The sequence below is a fragment of the Idiotropiscis lumnitzeri genome, chromosome 2 (genome assembly GCF_059441095.1).
Source record: "Idiotropiscis lumnitzeri isolate Australia: NSW breed Sydney's pygmy pipehorse chromosome 2, RoL_Ilum_1.0, whole genome shotgun sequence".
Taxonomy (NCBI): Eukaryota; Metazoa; Chordata; class Actinopteri; order Syngnathiformes; family Syngnathidae; genus Idiotropiscis; species Idiotropiscis lumnitzeri.
In genome coordinates, this window is record NC_142392.1 from 6,932,228 (window position 1) to 6,957,580 (window position 25,353).

At 42.3% G+C, this 25,353-nt stretch overlaps 4 protein-coding genes across 4 annotated transcripts in view; 2 read left to right on the forward strand and 2 right to left on the reverse strand.

The window, feature by feature from the left end:
* Positions 1-75: 75 nt before the first annotated feature.
* On the reverse strand, positions 76-7,430 carry mkrn1 (makorin, ring finger protein, 1). Its single transcript, XM_088288786.1, has 8 exons — positions 7,281-7,430; positions 6,618-6,752; positions 3,760-3,932; positions 3,123-3,346; positions 2,600-2,814; positions 2,251-2,361; positions 1,668-1,812; positions 76-1,354 (listed from the first exon to the last, which is right to left on the reverse strand). Exons 1-8 carry the CDS (start codon positions 7,352-7,354, stop codon positions 1,142-1,144), a joined length of 1,290 nt encoding a protein of 429 aa, XP_088144912.1. The 5' UTR covers positions 7,355-7,430; the 3' UTR covers positions 76-1,141.
* A 2,920-nt stretch (positions 7,431-10,350) lies between these two features.
* LOC148341514 (toll-like receptor 1) lies at positions 10,351-13,196 on the forward strand. The gene is made up of 2 exons (XM_088288661.1): positions 10,351-10,403; positions 10,521-13,196. The coding sequence occupies exons 1-2, from the start codon at positions 10,390-10,392 to the stop codon at positions 12,976-12,978; spliced, it is 2,472 nt and encodes an 823-aa protein (XP_088144787.1). The 5' UTR covers positions 10,351-10,389; the 3' UTR covers positions 12,979-13,196.
* A 988-nt stretch (positions 13,197-14,184) lies between these two features.
* LOC148341515 (toll-like receptor 1) lies at positions 14,185-17,006 on the forward strand. The gene is made up of 2 exons (XM_088280756.1): positions 14,185-14,231; positions 14,334-17,006. The coding sequence occupies exons 1-2, from the start codon at positions 14,218-14,220 to the stop codon at positions 16,792-16,794; spliced, it is 2,475 nt and encodes an 824-aa protein (XP_088136882.1). The 5' UTR covers positions 14,185-14,217; the 3' UTR covers positions 16,795-17,006.
* Positions 17,007-21,162: 4,156 nt separating this feature from the next.
* Positions 21,163-25,353, reverse strand: part of tmem178bb (transmembrane protein 178Bb) — a 56,071-nt gene continuing 51,880 nt past the window's right edge. The window contains exon 6 of the mRNA XM_088280792.1: positions 21,163-24,274. Coding sequence (XP_088136918.1) covers positions 24,024-24,274 — 251 coding nt within the window. The 3' untranslated portion in view covers positions 21,163-24,023. The remainder of the gene's footprint in view (positions 24,275-25,353) is intronic.

Sequence of the window (25,353 nt, forward strand, 5' to 3'; positions counted from 1 at the left end):
TCTGAATGCATCTCCAAATTTAAACCTCATTCACACAGTCACTATCCCCCCAAAAAAGGCACTCCACAGCGCATATTGATAATAAACTTTTAATTTCAAGTTAAGATGGATGGCCGTGGAACATAGAAAACACACATTTCAGTATAAACATATGCATCCCAACAGAGTTGGACAGGTTGTAACCAGCTACCTGGGTGGTGGTTGGGGGAAATCGGAGAAACATTTCACGAGTACAGGTCACACGCGTAGGATAAAAATACGGCCAGTAAAGCCGTCGTGTGGCCCTTATGCCCACCCCTCCCCAGCCCCCCCCCCCATTGTACTTTTTAGCCTGGATCCGAGGAAGAACTGCCTCCCCCGTCATTTATTTTTCTCTCTTTTTTTTTTATATTTAAAGTCAGTAGATAGTAGAATATTGCACTTTATGAAATGAATGGGGTCGGTTGGGGAATTCAAAGTATATATCGCATGTGAGCTGCTCAGTGATGTAAGGTGCAAATGGATCAGGAGGTTTAACAAACCCAACAATTAAGCATAGTGATCGACACGCCTTCCGATGGTTGATGGTACGAAAAAAAAAGTCGTGGCTTGACAGTAAATACTGAGTACACCAGGAACGTGGCTATGATTAATAGTTAGCACGATATATAAGCTATAAACAGCTTTCATAAAGGTGAGAGGGCCTTCGAAAAGGGGTCAAATCTTATAACATGCCCGTCGTAATTGGAATAAACGTCGAGTTCAACTACCGTCGAAGAGTGGCGGACTTATGTACAAAAACAGAACGGGTCAACACGTGAAACCGACGGAAAACTCACGAGATTCCGACAAAGTTTTTGTCTTTTTTTTTTTTTTTGCTTGGACAATGAAGGGCAAGTCACAGGGATCTAGATTTTTTTTTTAAAGCACAAATGCACTTTTTTTTTTTTAAGTTCATTTATTTATGGCCTGCTTAAAGGCACTGCCACGATACAAGAAGTTTAGGGCGGGGGGCGGAGCTACTGTCCATCACTCGCACAAGACAGTCCATTCTAGGTTTTAATATATATATTGTTTTAGATATATATATATATATATATATAAGGGATCGGGTGATATGCGAGTATGTGGGAGAGGACGAGGGGGGGGACTGTGTGTGTAGCTATAGGTAAATTTCGTAAAAATCATCCAATTCCTCGTGAAACAAGTCCCACTCGTCCTCGGAGTCGGTCACGTCGTCGTCGGTGCCGGCGGCGAGCAGCATGAGGAGCATCTCGCTCAACTCGAACGTGACCATCTCCTCGTCGTCGTTGTCGAACGAGTCGCTGCTTTCTCGCTCGTCCAGGATGTCCCAGAGGCGCGTGTGTCGTGAGTTCTGATGAGACAAAAGAAATTTGAGCTTGCGTGCAAAAATATATTAAAAACAAATGTTTGTGAGGCTGTCTGAGATTTACGATTGTTCGTATTTCTTTGACGCCCTTGATGTCACGTTGCAAAGGGTCAGAAAATATGCACATAGTCATCATGTAAGCGGCCAGCAGATGGCGCTATGCGACTGTAGAATGCTGGACGTGAAACACAACCGGCCAAACTATTTACCACCCATTTTCTACAACGCTTACCCCATCCGAAATCGGGAGGAAGCCGGACTACCCGTTCTTTTGGATCAATACGATATGACGTCGTACCCGGTTCCTGCTGTTGGACCCGGTCTGCCGCCGCGGAGGCTGAGCCTCCTCCAGACGCCCGTCAGGAAAAGCGTGTTTGTAGAAGCAGTTGGAGCCGAAAGGACACGTTCCGCGGCCCTCGTCGAAGTATCGACACGGTTTACCCCTGGGAAACAGAATGAAGAGACGGAATTATTATTTTTTTTAAATAGCTTAGGGGAGGAATTATATATAAAAAAAATTTTCAGGCGATTATATACAACTAAACGAGTCACAAAAGTTTCGGGATCTTCGGCTTTTGAGTGAACTTTCAAGATGCACCTAAAAATGTGTTCAGTAATTCTAGCACAAGTTGCCGTTCTCGAACACCAAAATTGACAAATTCCTATTTTAGCTTCATCCTAAAATGTCACCCAAAACCTCGGTTCAGCATTTTGATAAGTTCTGAGACGCAAAACACCCCGCCCCCCCGATCCAGCCCCAAAACCAAGCCGCCTTCGCGGTGAGGAACGGACGGCGGAGCCCTCGGTCACACGTCCAGTGGATGTACTGATATGGTTTTGCTTAATAATTGTTGCCGGTTGTCTCGCGGTTGTCCACATACCTCATGCCTTCCTTGTACGTTTGGATGAGTTTCTGCTTTTCCTCCTTATCCTCCACCCAGAACTCGCTCGGGATGACAAAGTTGGATGTGATTCGACATTCCGGGCAAGATCTGTCGAGGAGAGGATGTTATGACCACTGGAATAACATGCAATGACCAAATTAATACTAACAATCTTGACATTAAATGTTGGTGTGAGGATGACAGAAACAAATTAATCATAAAATAAATCCCTGATATTATTTCACAGAATAAAACGCATTTTCCTGAATATCTCAGTCCACCATTAAAGCAGAAATGTGACAGCTTGTCCTCCCTTTGCAGAGCGCCAACCAAGCGGATGACTCACTTGATGATTCTGCTCTCAAACTGCCGGGCGCTTCGCCACCTACGGATGCACTTTAGACAGTAGCAGTGGCTGCAGTTGGAGAGGATGCCGAAGCGGCGCTCGCTCGGGTTGGTTTTCTCAAACACCACCTCCATGCACACGCCGCACATCATGTCCTTGCTGCGCTGGATGGCGAACGAGATCTCCATGTCTTTCTCGTGGGCCTCGATGCACGCCTTTAAAAAAAAAAAAAAAAAAAAAAAAAAATGGGTTGAAGAAAGCAACAGTACAGTATGGGGTCCATTGTTGTATGGTGTTCTACAGGGTTCTGTTTCGGGGCCCCTGCTGTTTTCATTGTTCAGTCTTAAGAAAGCATGGCATTTCCTTTCATTCATTTCTAAGCGGATGAGTCAGACCAATGTTCCGCTAAGAAAAAAAAAGGAGGATTTTTGTCGATTTTAAAAGAGCTAATGAATCGGCCAGGCCCTAAAAAAAATTGTTCCCCCCCCTGTTATGTATTGCGGTTAATTATTCAGAACAATACCTTGGTGTGATCCGAGCGCTGGTTGTTGTCGGTGGGGTGGAGCACCTGCAGGCCGCACATGTCGCACACGTCGCCGTGAAGGTAGACGCAGTTGAGGCCGTAGCGGCACTCGCCGACGGCGGCGTACGGACACAGCTGCTTCCTCAGCTCTTTGTCGTCGCGCGCCGCCTCGCTGTCGAACTCCTCGATGAGGGGGACCGAGCTCCGCGCGTTCGCCGACTCCGCTGGCGCACGCGGGAAAGAAAGATGTACATTTTCAAATACAATTTGGCTAACTCGAGGCTCGCGTACTACAACCACCGGTCGCTAACTTGAGCTCACAACAGCCAACTCGACGTTTATTTACCGACTCCCACGTCACTCACCAGACCTATCAATTTTTATCCAAATGTGATAAATCAGGAGAAAAATCCATTCTAAAAATATTTGCTAGCTGCCCTTGTTGAAATGGATCAGTCAACTGTAATCCTGTCCATTCAAATCTTAAGGCTCCATTCCGCTATCTCGCCGGTCTTCAACATTTCATTCGACGGCCCGACATGCCATCTGCCGTTTTAAACGAGATAACCACAAGAATAGCACCGAAGGTCAAGCGACGTGTCATGCGCAACATCACGCATTGAGTCAAACAACTCACCACGTCCACAGTACGGCTGCCCCGGCACAAACTCGGCGGCGTTGACCCAATCTTGTGCCCCTAGGCCGGGCGTCGGCCCACTGAGCTCCGGATCGGGCTGGCTGGCTCGAGAGGTGGAAGGTAAAGGCTCAGGCGTCGGCAGCTCGTCTTGTGATGGACTGTGATGTTCGAACCTGTTGAAAAACAGATTTGGGATACATCGGTCCAAGGAATTAAAGCGCGCAGCCTAACGTGACGTTTCGGAGTGACTGTCATTAGATTGGACAGCAGACGACCCCAAATGGATATGCTTTTAACATTCCTGCACTAAGCTTGCTCAACAGATGGACTTGCAAAAAGGAACGTTGGTAATCGCATGAATCCATCTTGCTGTAACGCTTCAGACCGATACAGCTGTGGTCTTCCAAAAAAAAAAAAAAAAAAAAAAAAAAAAATTGGCACAGGCCTGATATTCAACTGCCATAACTTGGGCAGAAATGGCAAATTATTTCCCCACTGGCATTTCATTGTCAAAACACAACTAAAATATTCATGCGGAGGGTTGAGCCTTCGCAGATAAAATAAAGTTCCCAGCCTAAGACATTCTCGGTCTACACAAATGTGTCCTTGCAGATATACTTGAGGAAAACACAACCTGCTCTTTTATGCCGGGGAGTTTCAGCCGCTCAGATTTGGAGACTCGCAACTGATAAAAACGCACATTGCACATCATTGTATTCAAAATCAGAGGAGCAATCTTGAACTTAATTGTTTTAAAAGTTGCTCGCGGGTTATGGAATGACTACTGAACAAAGAGTTCTCTTTGATTTACGGTTTGTACAGTTGGGGGATGGGTAGGAATTGAGGATATATAGTTATGGTAGCCATTTGGCGACAGACTGCCGAATTATTTAAAAAATAAAAATGCAATTGTTTGCCAGAAGCAGAAAACGTGCGTCAGCCAGCAATGTGCCTTTGTGTACTTCCTCGTGTGGTGGTTCTTACTCGACATCCCTCGACTCTTTCCATTTTAATTGTTGGGACGACTAAGAAGCGAAACATCGAGGTTTAGTCATTTCATTTTTTTTTCAAATTCGGCGGGCCGGATTAAAACGTTTAACGGGGCCGCATGTGGCCCCCGGGCCATAGTTTGCCCACATTTCTGTAGACCACCACAACAATCACGTTTCTGGTTTAAATAACGCTCAATATGCACGCCACCAGTTTTATTGATTTGACACATTTGATCAAAGAAATTTGATACATTTACGCGTTTTTTTTTTTTTTTTTTTGAACAGCGAATAACACCACTTGCTTGAATTACAATCCACAAATGGTGACTCCAGTCCGTCTGCTTCATGACAACGGCAAAAAGTAAAAGGTGTGAACGGTCAATAACTGCAAAAGCTTCGACACCGACTTGTCTCGATAGGCCGCCGTGTCAGTGTCAACGTGACTAAACATGCCATGGCAAGCCAGCGCGTATGGCAATTAAAAAAAAAAAAAAAAATAGCCCGTCGCGCCGCCTCCCACACACGACGACTGATACGCTCCGTGTACACCGTTAACCAGTCTGTTCCCAGAAAGCCACTCTAGTGTTAGATGAGGACGTGGGGGTGGGCGCCGCGAGGGAGGTGTCCGCTGGAGCTATGCATAAATAAGGAGGAGGAGGGCGCTGCAGATGACTGAACCTGGGGAACCCAGCAACAGCAGCAAGAGGAGGGAAACTGAGAGGCGTTATGCAATTGCTATGCAGGATGCAGTGCGCTCTTGTCTGCCCCGAAAAAAAAAAAAAAGCGGGGGGGGGGGGTGGGGGTCATTGAGTCCATCACAATAGCAGAGCCCGGGGAATTGAGTTATAAGAAACCCCCACGTCGAGCGCCTATTGTCGGAGTCGCCCAGCCACAAGGATGGAGGAATGTCACTTGTCAACACGGCACAAGTGACTCAAATGCATCATCATAATCTCGACGAGTCTTTTAAGATCATTGATTGGTTGCGTGCCTCGGTAACTATGGGGATGCTCCTCCGAGCCAGACACCGAGCAGACAGCGTCTGGGCGCACTCAAGCCTTGACAACAGAGCGGGAAGCCTAATCCGCCTCTCGAAAGGAGACGGCACCGCTACACGTTTAAGCCCCCCAACAAAATGCGACCCCCCCCCCCCGTCACTGCAGGTGATCCAGCAAAAGTCACAGATGTGTGATTGTCTTGCTCATGCAGTCTATCCTCACTTCTCTTTCATCACAAAAGGGAAAGTGGCGCAATTAACACCAAGCCAAGCAAGGACGATTAAGACGTAATGCAAAATAATGATCCGGTGAGATATGCGTTCACATGATGCTCAATGTGCGCTGTCCATTTGTTGGGAACATCCCGTGTGCGGCATTAACACACGGAAGTGAGCACACGTGAGCGTTGTATTCGTCTTTGGTAAAATTACCTGAGAAAGACCAGACCTCTCAAACGGGCTAATTTCATCCAGCCAAGAAATACAGTGTGTTAAGTGTGCAGTAAATTTTGATCCTTAAAGACTACTTTGATAAAAGCATGTCAGACTGGTTCAACAAATGGAAAAAGGAGTAACACATTCAAAGTCGTCATCCTCTACAACCAACCGACGCTTGAGGAAACCCCCCCCTCCCCCCCAAGTCATATTCCGAAGCGCATTATTATATCCTATCCAGGACAGCTGCACCGAGGATTCCAACAAGGCGCTGCCATGGACGACAACATGTTGACAGTGTCAAGTGTCCCATCTTGGACCTCTTCACCGCCGTCATTTTAGAAGGAGCAAGTCGTCGAGGGGTCGACTCCGATTCACCCCCTGCTGTTTTGTAAGCCCATCTATTATATAACGGCTTCGGACCGAGCACTCACCTGCACCGGTCCCCAAAAGCACAGTTTCCCTTCTGGTAGAACTTGCAAAGCATGGCGCCGGCCGGCTTGCTGTTGGTCAGATCGTGAGAATATCGACAGTTGTCGCCTTCTTTGCAAAGACCGTGCAAAAAATACCTGCAAATAGAAAGTGCCATTAATAGATCATCACTAGTCGTTGCAAAATAACGCTTGCTCGTCAACGGTCATTGCCAATATGCGTTTACTCCAACGGCACCATTATTCAAGGTGACAAGCTAGGCCTTTTTTTTTTTTTTTTTTTGTATTTTTCAAACAGAATGCCGACTAGACCGAACTTACAAAACGGTAGTTCTCGACATTTGCATCAGTTATAATGGAAACAAGGTCAACGGCTCTCCCCTTTAATGGCCGTTAACCGTGACGCCACCGCTTCTCGGGGCTTTGTGTCGTCACGGCTCGCGTCTTTAAAACGACGTCGTCGCTAGGAGGACAAGAAAAATCTAACAAAAACACAGTTGTCAAGCTCGGCTAACGCATAGCAAGGCAACAACAGCCGAGCGGTCGCGTCGCTAAACCGCCGTTGACAACCGCTCGACACTGCTCGCAACGCCATTGTTTTTTGAGGCGAAAAGTCCCGCAATGGCACCCTCGTCGATATTCAAATAGCGGTTCTTGAAATCCTACCTGCAGGTTACGTGTTTGGTCCAACCTCCTGATATCGCTGGGGCCGCTGTGGACGATGCAGCTGCTTCCGCCATTGCTGTTTATGTTTAAGCTTGCCGGATGTTCCGGACAGCGCCGCTTGTCGTTCGGGCTTCTTCGGTAATCTTCGGCTCGTGTCGGAGTTTGCCGAAAGACGAAAGCCTCGCGCCACGTGTCGGACGTTTTGAGTCATTACAGCACATTATTCTTAAACAAGGGTACTGTTTAACTGTTTCCAAGCGTCAGGAATCAAATAAATCTCCCAAAATCATGATTTTTGTCCATGGGGGAAAGATAAAAGCTCGGACGATGCATCAGAAAATATATATTTTTATTCAATATTGTAATTTGCATGTACACTTGACAAAGAGCCCCATGCATCGTTCATTCCCTAAAAAAAAAAAAGAAAAAAATATATATTGTCTGCTGTGTGTCTAATGTGTTAAGTGAGGTGTGCTATGTCCACATTGCATAAAAGTTCCAGGTTCAAATTTGATGTGTTGCCTTCATGACCCGATTAGTGCCATTTTCTCTCTCTAATACAGCATGCTGTGAAATATTTTGGTTCACTGCCATTATACCATTTCAAATGAATAACAAAATCATACACGCCAATATTTAACATTTGACACATTGATTCAGTCTTAATATATGTTCTGGTGGTAATACATTTGCAGCTTTATCCAAAAAAAAAAAAAGTCATGTCAACAGTTAAACGTGGTCAGTTTGCACAAAAGTGGCCAGGAAAAAAATAAATAAATAAAGATCTTGTTTGATTGAACTGCAAAGCGAGTTCACTTATTTTGAATTTGCAACTGTAATTTCACTTCTGTTTTTTAGCAAAACTGCCTTTCAAATCTGTCACGTGACTTCACTTCCCCTTTCATCTTACTTCTTTAATGCAAACAAAAACGTGACACAAAGGCCGTATTGGGTTTATAAAAGTAGCAGTTTGTCAAATGTCATCAAGAGAATAATAAGTTCGAATGTATCATTGTACCTAGAAATGTCGCTGTTCCTTGTATTTACACTTGAGGGGTTGCACGTATGTCCAAACGAGAGACTCTTGTATCTTTTAAAGCTAAAATAGAATTCAAACTCCCACCAGTGTTTTAATCAGATACTGTATTACTTGAATTTTACTAAATACTTTTTGTATGGTACAGTATTACAGTAGAGGATTTTATTTGTCATTTTATACTTATATTTATACTGTCCTGTTTTAACATTAGATAGAGCTCACCAACTAAAAGGAACTTCCTTGATCTTAAAAGAAGCAGAACCACTGTTCTGATTCCTTTGCAGATTTACATCTCCAGTACTCCTTGTAATTTTTCTGCAAAATTTTAAACTTCCATGTAACTTTGGCCGTGATTTCCTCCTTTTTGATTGCTTGTGTGTGTTTTTTTTTTGGTAAGTTTCTCTTCCGCAACAATATGACCAAACATTGATTAAAAAAAAAACAAAAAAACTCCCACCCAAACAAAAAGTTTTATGCTCTGACATTATGACAGGACAAAATAAGTGTTGCCCATTCCATTTTTTGGCACAATTTGTGCAAGCAGAACTGAGCAGCAATGTGAGCGCCATGTTTATTTCAGTAAACGAAAAGTAAACGGAATAACTGACACTAAGATTTAAAAAATGTTTTCGATAATGAAATAAAATAAAAACTAAAATGATTTAGAAAAATAAAAACTAACAAACCACAATTTCCATTGAGAAAACCGACTAAAATTGTAGAGAAATTTACTTTTTTTTTTTTTTATTTAATACACAAGCCTTTGGGTTAATTTTAAAAGCATTTATTTCAATATTATCTGAGAGTTTTAATCCTCTTTTTTAAATTATTTATTTATTTATTTATTTTTGCGCAGAATTACATCATCAAACAAGACCCAATAAAAGAACACCAGCAAATGACGTCGCTCAAGGAGTCGAGTTTGCTTGCAGTTTTGGCTGGAATGGCTCACCTGCTCTTGACATTTTATTGAAAACGTCTGAAACGCTACGCTCGGTAAGAAGTGCTTTACTTTTTTGCTTCATGCATGAAAAAAAAAGTGAACTGTACACCCAGGTTTTATATTTATCAATAGGGATTCAACTTTAAATAATTTAGAAGCAGCATGCACGGCAATTATTGTGATTCAAACTCAGTGGACTGTAAAAACTGTACCCTGAATTATCAAAATGTTTTGAATTCATATTTTTGTTGAATTTTCACTGCACAATACTTACCGTGGTCTTTTTTTTTTTTTTTTAAATATTGATCACGTTTAAAACCCCGTTATTTTTAAACGAAAAATAATACTAAAACTAAAACTAAATGTTTTTGAAAAAAACTAAAACTAATAGAAAATGAATGAATTTAAACTAAATTTAAAAAAACACATTTTAAAACCTTTTTTTTTAAAAAAGAAAAATAATACTAAATCTAAAACTAAATGTTTTTGAAAAAAACTAAAACTAATATAAAATTAACAAATTAAAACTAACTAAATTTAAAAAACAAATCTTAAAATTTGTTATTACTGAAACTAAAGTGTGGTACCACATAAGGATTTTAAACCTTTTTACTGATTTATTAAAACGTGAGCGACCCCCACCATGCAACGACGGCGAAAAAGTTATATCGGAAGGCGGGTGCAGTTGCAAACTGGTCTTGAATGACTTGGGATTCATGTTCTTCAAACATTCAACACAACCAGATGCTCCTCTATTTGTATCGGGCAGAAGTTCTTGTCCGTTCTTATGTCCAAGGACGCCTCGGTTGGAAGAACCCAAGACGCATTTTGTGCTGCTACGACAAAAATACGTACTCTGCATTTGTTCTATTATACTTCAAAGAGAAACCGGTAGGTTATTAAAGTTTGCTGTCGACCATTATCGGGAAAAAAATGTGGGAAATCAAATTACGGACCTTGTACCAGGCCCATCAATGGGGCTGTTCAGAATGAAACCAAAAAAACAGAACTAAAGATTTACCAGTGTGATGGAAGAAAGAGGAAGAAATTTTGTGGTGAAGTGCCAGCAAATGCAGAGATTACAACACATCGACTTGACGTGTTGACAGTTGACAGCTCCTGAAGCTATGTCGTCCCAAGGGTAAGATTATTTTTTTGTTCTTTCAGTAATAATTCCTGATATTTGTTCTGATGCAAATGCCACAAAAAAAACGTCGCAAAAAAAATATTAATAAAAGATTTCAATGTTTTTTTTTAGGATTGGCGTAATGGTACTGTCATTTATTTCTCTGTTAACGCCGGGCTGCCTGGCAACAGAGATGGATGACACATTCAAAATGTGTGTTACCTCGAGGAGGAGAGTCGCTGACCTGTCCTATAAAAATCTAACGTCATTTCCCGTACTTCTGCCCAACACCACGGAATACTTGGACATCTCTCACAACTCCATCCGAAGTATCACCGCTCAGTCTTTCCCCCGACTGCCTCTGCTGTGTGTTCTGCAAGCGACTCATTGCGGGATCAGGGATATTTCCCCCATTGTGTTTCAAAAAACTCCGGCACTCCAAGTTCTCAATATCTCCTTCAATAAATTAAGAATCATTCCTGACATTTCATTGCCACGACTGACGTTCTTGGATTTGGCTGACAATCTGTACGAGGGCTATCAGCTGCCGAAGTCTTTCCAGAATCTAACAAATCTGCAAGTGTTGTCGTTAGGAAGCAAAGCAGCTCAGTCAGTGCATTTAAATGACTTCAAACCGATAATGAACATCTCCTTGCAGCATTTGGTTTTGGGTGCAGGAGTACCCTGGCAAGTGTACGAATCAGGAGCTCTTGGGATGGTATCGCTGCGGAAATTGTCCCTTAACGTTGACTTCTGCGGCCGCTTCAATGTGTTGAACAACCTCCTCGTGGATTTGAATGTGTCACGGGTGAGCGCCTTGAGGTTCGTCACGGTGTTTTCCGACGACTGCAACGTCACCGGCGACCCCTTCTTGAACCTGAGAGCAATGCCGCATGTGCGAAACGTCACTGTACAAAACACTTGGATAAACAGCTCATTCCTGGAGGTATTCTTGAAGACACTTTTACTGGCTTCGATTCAGGACTTCATCTTTTTCAACATCACGTACAGTGAAGATAAACCTGAGGGGTTCCAGTTTCACTTTCACCCCGTCAATCACAGCATTAGTCTTCAAGCTGTAACTTTTGATACAGTGATACATTATCAATACAGGTATCCCATATTTAACATGAGCTTTGAAGATGCATTAAATTTAAAATATGTGAAGTTTTCTGGGAGTGGTATGAACATTTTACCCTGTAAAATCTTATCCACACTGCCTACTCTGGAGACTCTTGATCTGTCAGACAACCTCCTGTCGGATTTGGGCTTCTGGTGGCCTTCGTGTTCCTACATTTCTGTCTTCCCGAGCCTGAAGCACCTATTGATGAGCAAAAACCGCTTTACCAGTTTGTCCTTCATCTCGACACAAACGCACAAAATGAAGCAGCTGGAGTCCCTGGATTTGAGCTTCAACTCCATCTACTTGGACACAAGATGCAACTGGCCCGCTCACTTAATTGAGATCAATCTCGGCAATAACAATTTGGGCAACAGTGTTTTTGAGAACCTCTCACCAAATTTTGAGCGGCTTTACTTGTCAAAAACTGGAATAACGGCCCTGACCCAAGAGGTCCTGTCTCGGTTTCCCAAGCTGACACACCTCCAGCTCAGTTCCAACAGCATCCAAGTGCTCCCTGAACAGCTCGACGCCCCAAATCTGATCAGCCTCTATGTGGACCAGAACGCAATAACAACTCTTTCCCGGCAAGTGTTGGAGACACTTCCTAATCTTCAGATCATCAAAGCTGGAAACAATCCCTTCATATGCTCCTGTGACCTACACTGGTTCCTCACAGATTTAAACAAGTCCCGGCTCTTGAACTGGCCTTTGGATTACTTATGCAGCACCCCAGTAAAGTTTGCAGGCCTTCCTCTCTCCGAGTACAAAACCAGTGCGATCTCTTGCGAAACGTGGCTCCAAACCACCGTTGCTTTCTCCGTGTTACTATTGGTGGCAACAACCTCTGGCCTGCTTTTCTATAAACTGGACGGCGTGTGGTACACAAAGATGTTATGGGTGTGGATTCGGGTGAAGAGACGAGGCAATAAACGTTCGCACTTGCTGAAGAATATGTCCTTTTCGTACCACGCGTTCATCTCCTACAGTCATCAGGATGCCGACTTTGTGAACGGTGCACTGGTGCCGTCGTTGGAGAACGCCGGGCTTTCCCTGTGCGTTCACGAACGGGATTTTGTACCCGGTGATTGGATCATAGACAACATCATCAACTGCGTGGAGTCCAGCTACAAAACACTGTTCGTCCTCTCCAAACATTTCGTCCAGAGCGAGTGGTGCAACTACGAGCTCTTCTTTGCCCAGCACAGAGCCATCAACATCCAACAGGATTCTTTGGTTTTCATCCTGTTGGAACCCATCCCCACAGATTGCCTGCCCAAAAAGTACTTGAGACTGAGAAGTCTGCTTCGGAAGCAGACGTACCTCGAGTGGCCCAAGGATGAGCGGAAGCAGCAAGTGTTTTGGGCGAGTCTTAGATCCATGCTGCATATGGCCGACAAATCTGTGGTGCTGAGGGATGTGGCTGAGGATCTTACTGATACAGCAGCTCTACTTACTAACCAGTTCTGACACCGGTTCATTTGTCGATGACCTCAATTGCGAAATAGTCTGCATTTTGAACTGTTCTGTTGTTGACTTTTGGGAATACACTTTATAATTTTGAAATGCTTGTTAACCAGGGTTGACAGAAGCATATGTATATCTGCTGGTCCAATAACACTCACGTTCTTCCCTGCTTAAAATCTTTAATAAATGTCCTCAAGGCTGCAGTTTAAATGTCCAAGTGACATGCTGACTAGTTGTGTTATTTGGCTGCCTCATGTTTGTACAATAATGACTTTTGTGTGAAATTCAGTCAAAAAGTATCCATGCCAATCCGTCCATTCCTCGCTCGGTTCGTGAATCTGCGTCAGCCTGTCTCAGCTGACTTTGGGCGAGAGGCGGAATACACCTTGAACTGGTTGCCAGCCAATTGCAGGTAGCATAAATCATCTTCCCCTTTTAGCTCGTATCAATGTTGCTCTCTGATTTGACTACTCTGTCTAGAGATAGGTGGCAACTTCTCGAATTTGAGCAGAGGCACGTGGTAAACAAATTTCCTCCGCAGTCAAATAGGAAATGGTGTACTGTACATCCTCTCATGCTTTTTGGGCTTCAGTGCTTTCATTTAATATTTGCTCCATGATTGTATTTCATACATTTTGAAATGAAAAAAAAAAAATACTAGTTATACTTGCCGTTGCCTTGGGTGATCATTTTAATGACACACAAATAATCACTTGAGTAAGAGTTCGTATTCAGTGAAATAGCGAGCGGCACTACCTAACTACAGAAGAATTTCTTATTTTTTCATTTCAGCAGAAGAATGTCAATTAGGAATGTGAAATATCATAATCTAAAACAATAATCAATCAAATCTGCGGCAATAACATAAATGATACCAAATTCAACCATAATGGTCTCAAATTAAAATATGTTGAGTGTTTCCACTTGTGAAACAGCACATATTTGATAATCCAACATCCTTTGTGTATTCTGATTAAATAAAGCTAGACATGTTTTAAAAAGTCACGATAAACTCTGTCAAAATGCGTCATGTACCTCCTTCTGCAAAGTCGTAAATAATTAACTTGGAAACCCTTTACTAAACATTTCATTGGACCTGTTCACGAAGTGATGGCGAAAAGCAGAAATGAAAACTTGCCGCCGTGGTGAACAATGAGGAAGAGTGTAAGTGATAAGAAGAGTTTAAATTCTGAAAGACACACAATCGACCTGACGCCACGACGGCTGAGTGCTCCTGAAGCGATGTCGTTCCAAGAGTAAGATGCTTTTCTTCTTTCAGTAATTTTTGCTGATCACCGTCCGAATACAAAACATTCAATAAATCGCGTAAAAACCTACGTTTTTTTCTTTTTTTTCAGGACCGACCTAGCGGTCTTGTTCGTTATTTTCCTGTTGATGCCAGACTGCGGAGCAGCAGGGATGGATGATGACCAATTTGGAAAGTGTGTAACTTCGAGAAGGAGAGTCGCAGTCCTGTCCGATAAAAATCTAACGTCCTTTCCCGTACTTCTGCCCAACACCACGGAATACTTGGACATCTCTCACAACTCCATCCGAAGTATCACCGCTCAGTCTTTCCCCCGACTGCCTCTGCTGTGTGTTCTGCAAGCGACTCATTGCGGGATCAGGGATATTTCCCCCATTGTGTTTCAAAAAACTCCGGCACTCCAAGTTCTCAATATCTCCTTTAATGAATTAAGAATTATTCCTGATGTTTCATTGCCACGACTGACGTTCTTGGATTTGGCTGACAATCTGTACGAGGGCTATCAGCTGCCGGAGTCATTTCAGAATCTAACAAATCTGCAAGTGTTGTCGTTAGGAAGCAAAGCAGCTCAGTCAGTGCATTTAAATGACTTCAAACCGATAATGAACATCTCCTTGCAGCATTTGGTTTTGGGTGCAGGAGTACCCTGGCAAGTGTACGAATCAGGAGCTCTTGGGATGGTATCGCTGCGGAAATTGTCCCTTCACGTAAACCTCTGCGGGCGCTTCAGTGTGTTGAACAACCTCCTCGTGGATTTGAATGTGTCACGGGTGAGCGCCTTGAGGTTCGTCACGGTGTTTTCCGACGACTGCAACGTCACCGGCGACCCCTTCTTGAACCTGAGAGCAATGCCGCATGTGCGAAACGTCACTGTACAAAACACTTGGATAAACAGCTCATTCCTGGAGGTATTCTTGAAGAATATTTGGCTTTCTTCTGTTCAGTATCTCTCCTTTGTCAACATCACATACAATGAAGATACACCTGACGGGTTCCAGTTTCAGTTTCACCCGGTCAATCACAGTATTAGTCTTCAAGCTGTAACTTTTCATCGAGTGAAACATTATCAATACAGGTATCCCATATTTAACATGAGCTTTGAAGACGTTACAAATGTGAACTATGTGAAGTTTTCTGGGAGTGGTATGAACATTTTACCCTGCAAAATCTTTTCCACACTGCCTACACTGGAGACTCTGGATGTGTCGGACAACCTCCTGTCGGATTTGGGCTTCTGGTGGCCTTCGTGTTCCTACATTTCTGTTTTCCCGAGCCTGAAGCACCTATTGATGAGCAAAAACCGCTTTACCAGTTTGTCCTTCATCTCGACACAAACGCACAAAATGAAGCAGCTGGAGTCCCTGGATTTGAGCTTCAACTCCATCTACTTGGACACAAGATGCAACTGGCCCGCTCACTTGATTGAGATCAATCTCGGCAATAACAATTTGGGCAACAGTGTTTTTGAGAACCTCTCACCAAATTTTGAGCGGCTTTACTTGTCAAAAACTGGAATAACGGCCCTGACCCAAGAGGTCCTGTCTCGGTTTCCCAAGCTGACACACCTCCAGCTCAGTTCCAACAGCATCCAAGTGCTCCCTGAACAGCTCGATGCCCCAAATCTGATCAGCCTCTATGTGGACCAGAACGCAATAACAACTCTTTCCCGGCAAGTGTTGGAGACACTTCCTAATCTTCAGATCATCAAAGCTGGAAACAATCCCTTCATATGCTCCTGTGACCTACACTGGTTCCTCACAGATTTAAACAAGTCCCGGCTCTTGAACTGGCCTTTGGATTACTTATGCAGCACCCCAGTAAAGTTTGCAGGCCTTCCTCTCTCCGAGTACAAAACCAGTGCGATCTCTTGCGAAACGTGGCTCCAAACCACCGTTGCTTTCTCCGTGTTACTATTGGTGGCAACAACCTCTGGCCTGCTTTTCTATAAACTGGACGGCGTGTGGTACACAAAGATGTTATGGGTGTGGATTCGGGTGAAGAGACGAGGCAATAAACGTTCGCACTTGCTGAAGAATATGTCCTTTTCGTACCACGCATTCATCTCCTACAGTCATCAGGATGCCGACTTTGTGAACGGTGCACTGGTGCCGTCCTTGGAGAACGCCGGGCTTTCCCTGTGCGTTCACGAACGGGATTTTGTACCCGGTGATTGGATCATAGACAACATCATCAACTGCGTGGAGTCCAGCTACAAAACACTGTTCGTCCTCTCCAAACATTTCGTCCAGAGCGAGTGGTGCAACTACGAGCTCTTCTTTGCCCAGCACAGAGCCATCAACATCCAACAGGATTCTTTGGTTTTCATCCTGTTGGAACCCATCCCCACAGATTGCCTGCCCAAAAAGTACTTGAGACTGAGAAGTCTGCTCAGGAAGCAGACGTACCTCGAGTGGCCCAAGGATGAGCGGAAGCAGCAAGTGTTTTGGGCGAGTCTTAGATCCATGCTGCATATGGCCGACAAATCTGTGGTGCTGAGGGATGTGGCTAAGGATCTTACTGATACAGCAGCTCTACTTAGTGACCAGTTCTGACACCGGTTCATTTGTCGTAGACCACCATTGTGTAAAAATCTGCATATTGAACCGTTTTGACCCTTTGTTTGTATACAAATAGTTGGGCCTCTGGATTGCCGGCCATTCCTATTTGATGAATCAATGTCACATGAGACTTAGCAACTGTTGTAAACTGCGTGAAATAGATACCTGATACAGTTCATGATCTGTAAATGATTTACCTGCGTTGAACATGCTGATCAAATGAAGCTCACATTCGCTCCATGCTTAAAAATTATTCAATTAAAATCTTTCATAAATGTTGTCATGTGCGTTGTGGCTAATTCTCAGATTTTTTCTTTTGTGTGAAGTTACGTCAAAAAGAACATAGTGGACACATAGTGGATTCATTAAATGTTTTCATTCTCTACTAAAATCAGACAAAGTGACAATAAGTGGTCTAGTCATCTTCCTCTTTTCGCTCGAGTGTCAATAACACAGATTAGTCGCAACTTCTCAAATTCGAGCAGATGCATTCGCTATATATACCTCACCAGACAAATGCAAAATGTATCCTTATATTGTATGTACACACTCACAGGCAGCTCGTTAACACTTTATCAGGAGTTAAAGTCAGCAGAAGACTTGACAGCAACTTAAATTGGATCCCAAACAACTGTAAGAAGTTTCTTGTGGCTGCATGTTCACGTTCTTATACGTCCACACGGTGGCAGTATGTGCTCACTAACTTTTCTCAAAAAGGTTTATATTTGTGACTGGTTATATCCACCCATCTATATTCCAATCCGTTTATCCTTTCGTGGGTCATGTCATTTGGTGAACCACATCAATGAATTCAACAATAAATTGTATATTGACAAAAAATGGCAGATTTCAACTGAAAAGGAAGCAAGTTCAAACCGGGCTCACTTTATTATAAGACCAAGCGAGTCTTTCATTAATATCAATGAGGAGTGCTTGGGATACAATTTATGGTTCTGCATTTTCTCCCGGACTCAGCAGAGCTGGCTGCTAATTTAATTTCGCTCAGTCCAGCGGCCACTCCATCTTGATACGAGCCGCTCGTTCCCTCTCTCCCCGGCAAGCCCCTTTGACCTTCATCTTATCATCAGGGCAAGACGACAATGTGCTGCTGGGGATGTGGAGATGGACAAGTGAGCAAAAGATTGTGGTCACATTTGTCCACGTAATTCTGTAAATGTTTAAGTCGATCAGTGTGACATACTAAGACATCTGATCTGCTTTTGTGATTTATCAGGAGCACTTCAAATTGCGGAAGGTGTTTGCTAATTCCTAACAAGAGTCCGTTTTTTGTGTGCGTGTGTGTGTGTTAGCGTTAGCCGTGTGCTAACTTTATTTGTAGCCATGCAAACAAACGCATATCTAGCAGTGTTAACTCCGGGGTGCTCCAATTAATACAATAATCTCATTAACAGTTCTCGCATCAGTCGCTAACAATATCAGACTCATTTCTCAGTAAATGATTTCACCCGCCGCACGAGTGTCATTGGCTAGCTCGTTTTTTAGTTGATTTCGAAGGTAGCGTCGAGCCTCATGAATGAAACATGGAGCCCCTTGTTTACCTGGGATGCAAAACGGGAACGGTAGACCATGATGCTAATGCTAATGTCTCGCTTTGTGTCGGCCAGCTGGATGAAAATGAAACGATGAGCATAATGCGGTCTTGGTAACGACCCCCCCAAAAATACGGAAGCTTGCTATATTTCAAGGACCCGTCCAAAACAATCTCCCAAGCCCATTTCGTTGATTCTAATCATGACATTTCAAAACAGCCCCCCCCGCCCCCCCTAGTTTTCTTCGCCCTCTTATAGAAAGCCAACTGCGGAGATTAGTGAGTCAACCAGCAATCATGCTGTCAATTGGTATTTATTATTCATAGAGCCATGGTAACAGCAAAAGCTGTGGTCCTCGTGAGGCCCGGCCGTGTGTGGTACCTCATTAGACCCGGCGCAAAAATGATTACAGCTCCAGCGCTTAGTCACATTCGTACTAGAGCGCAATAGACAACAGATTCATTAGACGGTGTCAGTCATCGACACCATCTCCGCGTGTGAATCTGCCTTAAACCGACACAAACATGAATTAGGTGTTATTTAAAAGCCATTCTCGTGATTACAGCCAGATTTGTTTCGACAGGCTGTTTGGATATTTAATTGCAGAGTTCCCAAAAAAGGTTTTGCGGTTGCTTGTAGATGCCGGAAAATGTCAAAAGAGCACTTTTATATTGCAGAATATTAAATGGAGCTCCTCCTCTGATGTCAACATAGTTTCTGGGCACTAAGATGTCATGATATGGTGACAATAGTATAGGCAAATTGACAAATGACTCAAAACCACAAAGCTCACGGACATTTTTTTTTTTGGGGGGGGGGGGTATTTCATGTGGACTCTCCGATAACTAAAATCTTGTTTCCTCTTTCTAAATGGCCACAAACTGTGCCATGCCTCAAGAGGACAGTGGATTTTGTTCTGACCTCTCCACAGAACTAATAATAATGGAGTCCTGACCTAACATTTGTGGTTCCAAGAAAAAATATCTACTTCAAGGCACGCTATGCCAAACTCATTCCGAGACATCTGCGCTATTGATTTCCTTTTGTGGTCTTTTTTTATTTTTTTTAGAGCTTGCTTGTTTGGGTGCTTTACTTCCTCCAGCCTGGTTTTGATTAGTTCCATCTGGACATTGTCTACCTTTTTTGGCCAATCGGCTCACAGCTTGTCCTTCTGTTGCACACAGCTGCGCGTTGATTAGCTCGGGTGTGGACGCCACCATTTTGTGTTATAAAGACAATAATCAAAGATTTATCTTTTACAGGCTTCCTCGGTTCATCGGGGTCACGATGACGCACGATGACCTATTTTGCAAGACAACCACAAAAGGTAAGTTGTCTTTCTTTGTTCCTGTTTTGCCTAAATGTGTTGAAACATGACATTTTGATTCCTATTGCATATTGTGTTTGTGGAATATGATTTAAGCAGCAAAATCCACACATTTTTAGCCATCTAAGGGGGCGGCCATTTTGTTACTGTTGACTGAAAATGACATCACCGGGCTCGGGGGAACGATCAGTCACGGCTCACCTGTTTTCTGAAGCTGAGCCGTGATTGGTCATTAGCTGAGCACTCATTTTCAGTCGATAGAAGTGAAAAAAATGGCCGCCAAACTGGCTAAAAACTGATAGATTTTGCTACTTAACTCCTATTCCACCATCGCAATATTAATCAAAATGGCATGTTTCGACGAATGGCCCCGCAAGGAGCAAATTCTTGTGAGGACAATTTTGGGGTTGACTTCCCCTTCAAAACAACCGAGTGCAAATTGTTCCAAAGAGCTTTTTTTCTGGGTCCTTTATTTGTTCACACGAGGGCGACTTGCATAATACCGGAAACCTCTGAGGATGATGCAACACTTGCAAAATGATCATTTTAGCAGTTTTCCTGGGAAAGAATCACAGATTGTTCTATAAGATCTACTGTAATGTTACGTGACCGTGAGTGAGTTAAAAGTAGTAAAAAAGTATTTTTTTAAACGTAGTAGGTGGTAGGAAGCTTTCTTGTAGCGTCGGATGGTTTCCCCTGTGATTTGCTTAGACCTGTGGGTGTAGCAATACAGCTTGACTTGCTTTCTTGTTTCACTTCTCCCAGTCCAAAGAATAAACCATAAAGTCGTGCTGTTAAAAAAAAAAAAAAAAATGCGATAATGTGACATCATTCCTGATGTCCTCTTATCTGCTTTTTGAGCGAAACGTCTGAACAAGCTAGCGGGAGATTCTTGACGCTTGTTTCCTGTGCCGTTACTTCCTGAACGCATTTGAAAAGGACGGTCCCCGAATGATTTCAGCGTGAGCCAATTAACCAGTGGAGATCTTTCAGCGGAGGCTGCTGACGGTGTCACACTGTGCCCGGCATGCTAAGATTCCTAATGACTTTGTATCAAATCAGGATGTGAAAATTCATTAGGTGGACTGATTGTGACATGGCTGTTAGAAGAGCTGCTTCCTATAATTTGAAATATACTCTGAAATATTCCTTTCCGGCTCATGGTTGCTCGCACTAAAAATAGGACCGTATGTGTTTTTATTTGGTAATCTAACAACCAATCAGTGGTGCTCTGTATTATGATTGTCAGTTTATATGTGTTGCTGCTCCGTTTGTGTTTTTTTGTTTATGACTATGCTCATTCGTATTGACCTGTCTATGACATGTTAGCATTAAGCTAAGCTAGCTCGAGTGACCGTTTCTGGTGTGTAAATATTAATTGAACTGCGTTCAAGATAATTTTATCAATGCAAGAGACACACCATTGGTATTGGTTCCCACGGTCACCTGATCTCCATTCACAAACACGGATGACAAACAACGGCATTAGTAAACACACCGATGAGATTTATTCTGTTGTGATTTTACATTCCACAGTTGAACATTTTTTTTTTTTTTTCTCAAATCTTATTTTATGTTCACACAACAGACAGCGTTACTGATGTTCAAGGGTGATAGATCACGTTCGATTCGGTCCAGAATGGCAGTTGCAGTATCACTGTTGTTAAAAAAAAAAAAAAAATGATAAGTCACGAGGCTCTCAGATACGTCAAATAGTTGGATTTTTTTCGGGACTTTCCATTGCGTAAGCAACCGCCATGTTTATGTGCTTCTCATGTGACTCTTTTTTTTTTCTTTCTTTTTGTGCGAAGATTTTATCTTTGGCAACATCTGCGTTCGACCAGTTTTGTCTCGATACCTGATGCATCAAATTCTATTTTATTGATGGATATTGATTTATAAGGCCTTAACTTTGTGCTTTCCTTATTTATTTATTTCGAATTCTGTCTGCACACGTGCACGTCCTTGCATCCCTTTTCACTGTTGATGAAAATTTTTTAAGCAGCAGAGCCCTTGATGTCCGGTTGGGGTTCAAGTAATTTCATGCTCAATTGCCTCAGGCGCACGTCCAAGAGAACATGCCCCCCCCCCCGAATGAAAGTAGAAAACATTCCAACTTGACTCGTTAGTAGAAACTCAAACATAGCTGACCCATATTTACTTGTTTTAATCGCCGTGGCTAAATCGGATCAGTACTGACAAGGAAAGAATTTATAGAAATAATTCACAAATTCACACTTATTTTGCATTTTTAACTTGCTCTTAGCTCAGCAATGGAAACTTGCTAAAAAAAAAAAAAATCGTTTTTTTTATTGATTACCCGCAACAGTCAAACATAATAATCAAGTATAATAACTGCGCTATTACACAAACAATTTTGTTTAACACGAATAAGAATTGTGTTACGTGACGTGCAACCAAAAGCTGGGCGACGACCAGATGAAGCCGTTTAATGACTAACAGTCCAAGTCGATGATTAAAGTTGTTTACGCGGGAATGGCCAAAGGATCCATTTGGCGTTGAAAGCAGTTGAACCAATCTTGTGGCTTATTTATGTAAACTTTCATTTAGAAATCGTGTCGCCGCAGTGCGGAATGGGACTTAACATGATAAAGGGCCTCAATATAAAAAAAAATAAATAAATTAAAAAAATTCAATCAGTCAATCAGGGCCTGGAACTCGGTCATTTGGATTCATTCATTGTAGATAAACGAATAATAATTATATTTTTGCAAATGCGATGTGAATGAGATTTGAGTACTAACAATGGCGCCTTACCCTGAAAAATCGGTTTTATCCTTCCATTGTGTTTGTTTGGACCTTAACTCATTCACTACCAGCCGAGTAAAAAAAAAATGGATCTTTGACGTCTTTAGCCGTCAATGGCAGTAAATGAGTTATAGGCAGACAGAATAATTTATTGAAAAAAAAAAATTTAAAAGAAAAAATTCTCAGAAAAACCTTCTCATTGGTGCTGTTCGCCATGGCAACTTTCTGAACGTTCTAAATGAGGTTTGCGTTGTTATTCAAGGTGACAGAAATTTCCTCTCGTGGTCGTTTAAAAAAAAAAATCACATTGTCACTGGACTGTTGATAAAATTTGAAATGCTAAAATTTCCTCCCCATTTTTGCTTTCAAGGTACAGCTGAGGCACACAAATCAGTAAAAGGGACTTTGACGTCAAACGGCTGATTGTAACGACGTTTCAAGCGAACAGCCAGGAAACGCAGACTATCCAAGAAACAAGGTACGACGTTTTTGCCCTTTTGAAACGCTAATCACAGTTTAAACGAGGTGCTCGCGGGGCTTTCTTGCAAAAAAAAAAAAACGAACTGTGTTGTTCAATAACTTTAATTAAAATGCCAGCCGCATGAGCATGGCAACGATTTTATTGTCAATTGAGCTTAGTTATTAGTTTTAGCTTTTTAGTTTTTTTTTTTTTTTTAATTATACTTGAAAGACTTTGTATCAATTCCCCCATACGAGTTGACGTCAATGTCAGAAATCAAATTTTCCCATCGCTCTGCTTAAAATTTTAGCCGTCAGTCGGATTAAACAGGATACTGCATCTCGCCATCGTCAAAAACTCGTGACAAAACGCATGGCTCCATTGTGCCTTTATGATGATTTTTACACCCCCCCCCCCCCCATGACGACATGTCACACACAAACACACTTCATACCTACATTTACTTCTAATGACTAGAATGGGAACAGAACTCACATTTGCTCAGTTTGTTCACAATGCCAATGGCGTTGTTAAAAAGGAAATCGATGTATAAAACGGTTGCTATGGTATCGTCATATGCGCCGAAAGCGGGGGATGGGATGACACTTCCTGGTTGTCTCTGGAATATTCTGTACAGTATCATACAACGGCGTAGGTCCATAAATCCAAAGGTGACTTCAGCAGTTTGAGTACCGGGAGTTAGTTTCTTCCATCAGGTCCATTCATCAAAGACCCCTTGAGGGCAAATCCAGAGGAAACGTCGAAGTCATCGCTTCGTTTGATTTCGGAAGTATTCCCTCCGTAGTTCCGGTTCGGAGAAAGAATTCCGACTGTCTTCTGCTTTGTGTCCTTTTCAAACGCGGTACCAGCTCCACAACAATTAGACACGCACAACTTGGTATTTTGTGATAATATTTCTGTCATTTTTTTTTTTTTTGTATCTGTATATTTTTTTCCCAGTCTAGCAGATCTTCAAACACCCATTTTTAAACACAGAAATAAAAAAAATCAAATAAAATAAAAAAAAACGGTAACCAGGAGAGAGCGGTGATCAGTCAATGGATGGACGAATGGTTATTTGCGCTGCGTCGGGGGTGGGGAGGCTTTTCGGTCCGCTTTAGCACACGGTGCCGTTCTCCTGTCGGGACTTGGGGCAGGTGGACCTCGGTATCGGCTGCACGGAGGGCGCCAAAGTGCAGAAGAAGCCGGCGATGAGAGTCAGGCCCAGACCTCCCCAGGCGCAGAACATGGACCAGCCGTAGCCGTGGCCGATGTCGTCGGGCAGGCCGTACAGGTAGCGCGGGTAGCGCGAGAGCTCAAAGTTGATGCCGGCGACGCAGGTGCACAGGGAGATGATGCAGAAGGTGCCTGCAAAAAAAAAAACAGATGGGGCATGATGTGAGCAGCCAAGCTTGCCACCAGCAACTCCAACGCCAAAATCAGTTGCCAACCTGACAGCTTTTTGACACACATTAACCATTACAATGTAATGAACAGCATGTTAGGCTTTACACGCTGTTTCTTTTACACGTGCAACTGCGTGCAAATTATGAAGTGGCTGATTAATGTTTTAGAGAAAAGTGAATTTTTTAATTTTGTTTTTGGGTGAACACCAGCATTATTATAGTTTTGGAATTTTAATTATAGTTTTGTTGATAATCTTTATTTATATTTTTATTTTATTTATTGCTATTTTATTATATTTTATTATTATTTTATTTTATATATATAAATATGTATTTATTTATTTAAAATATTTCTTTAATTCTAATTAGTTTAGTTAATTTCAGGGAGGCTTTGTTAGTTTTTATTATCGTTTTTTTTTTTTTTTTTTCCCCAAAAAACTTAGTTTTAGTATTTAGTTTTCAATTGCAAAGAAATTGGGATTTTTCTTGTGTGCAAGATAAGAAAAGTATTGGATAGTAAAAAAATCAACAAAAATATTCTTCTTCAATGAGATTCATGCATGCATGCGTGCACCCTCGTTAAATAAAGCTAGGATGCCTTATTTGCCCAAATGCCAACTTCTAAAGTGGATTTTTAGAATAATTGTTTTTATAGATGAAACGGAAAAAGGAAAATATTTTTTACCTAGCGTTGCATTTCGGGCTGATTTAAATGTCAAGAGCAGGTGAGCCATTCGATCCGCTTTTAGGAGAGACGTCATCTGCTAGGTTTTTTTTTTTTTGGGCAGCTGACGTTCCTTCTTCTGCTTATCAAGAGAGCCGACCTTATTCCGGTTTACAACCGTGCAGTAATATTGAAAGAAATACATTTAAAATCAATCCTAAAATCTCTTGTATTAAATTTATTGCGAAAACATTTTCGCTATATTTACTGTATAGTTAGCTTCAATAATTTTTCGGGGTTTTTATTATATATTTTCTTTTTTTTGTCGTTATTTTGTTAATTTGTATTAACTTAAATAACCTCGGTGAACAATTACA

Coding starts and splice junctions, on each gene's coding strand:
- mkrn1 (XM_088288786.1), bottom strand. CDS start 7,354: ATGGCGGAAGCAGCTGCATCGTCCACAGCGGCCCCAGCGATATCAGGA. Junction 3,933..6,617: donor GCTTTTGGGGACCGGTGCAG/GTGAGTGCTCGG, acceptor GTTTTTCAACAG/GTTCGAACATCACAGTCCAT. Junction 3,347..3,759: donor GCAGCCGTACTGTGGACGTG/GTGAGTTGTTTG, acceptor CGCGTGCGCCAG/CGGAGTCGGCGAACGCGCGG.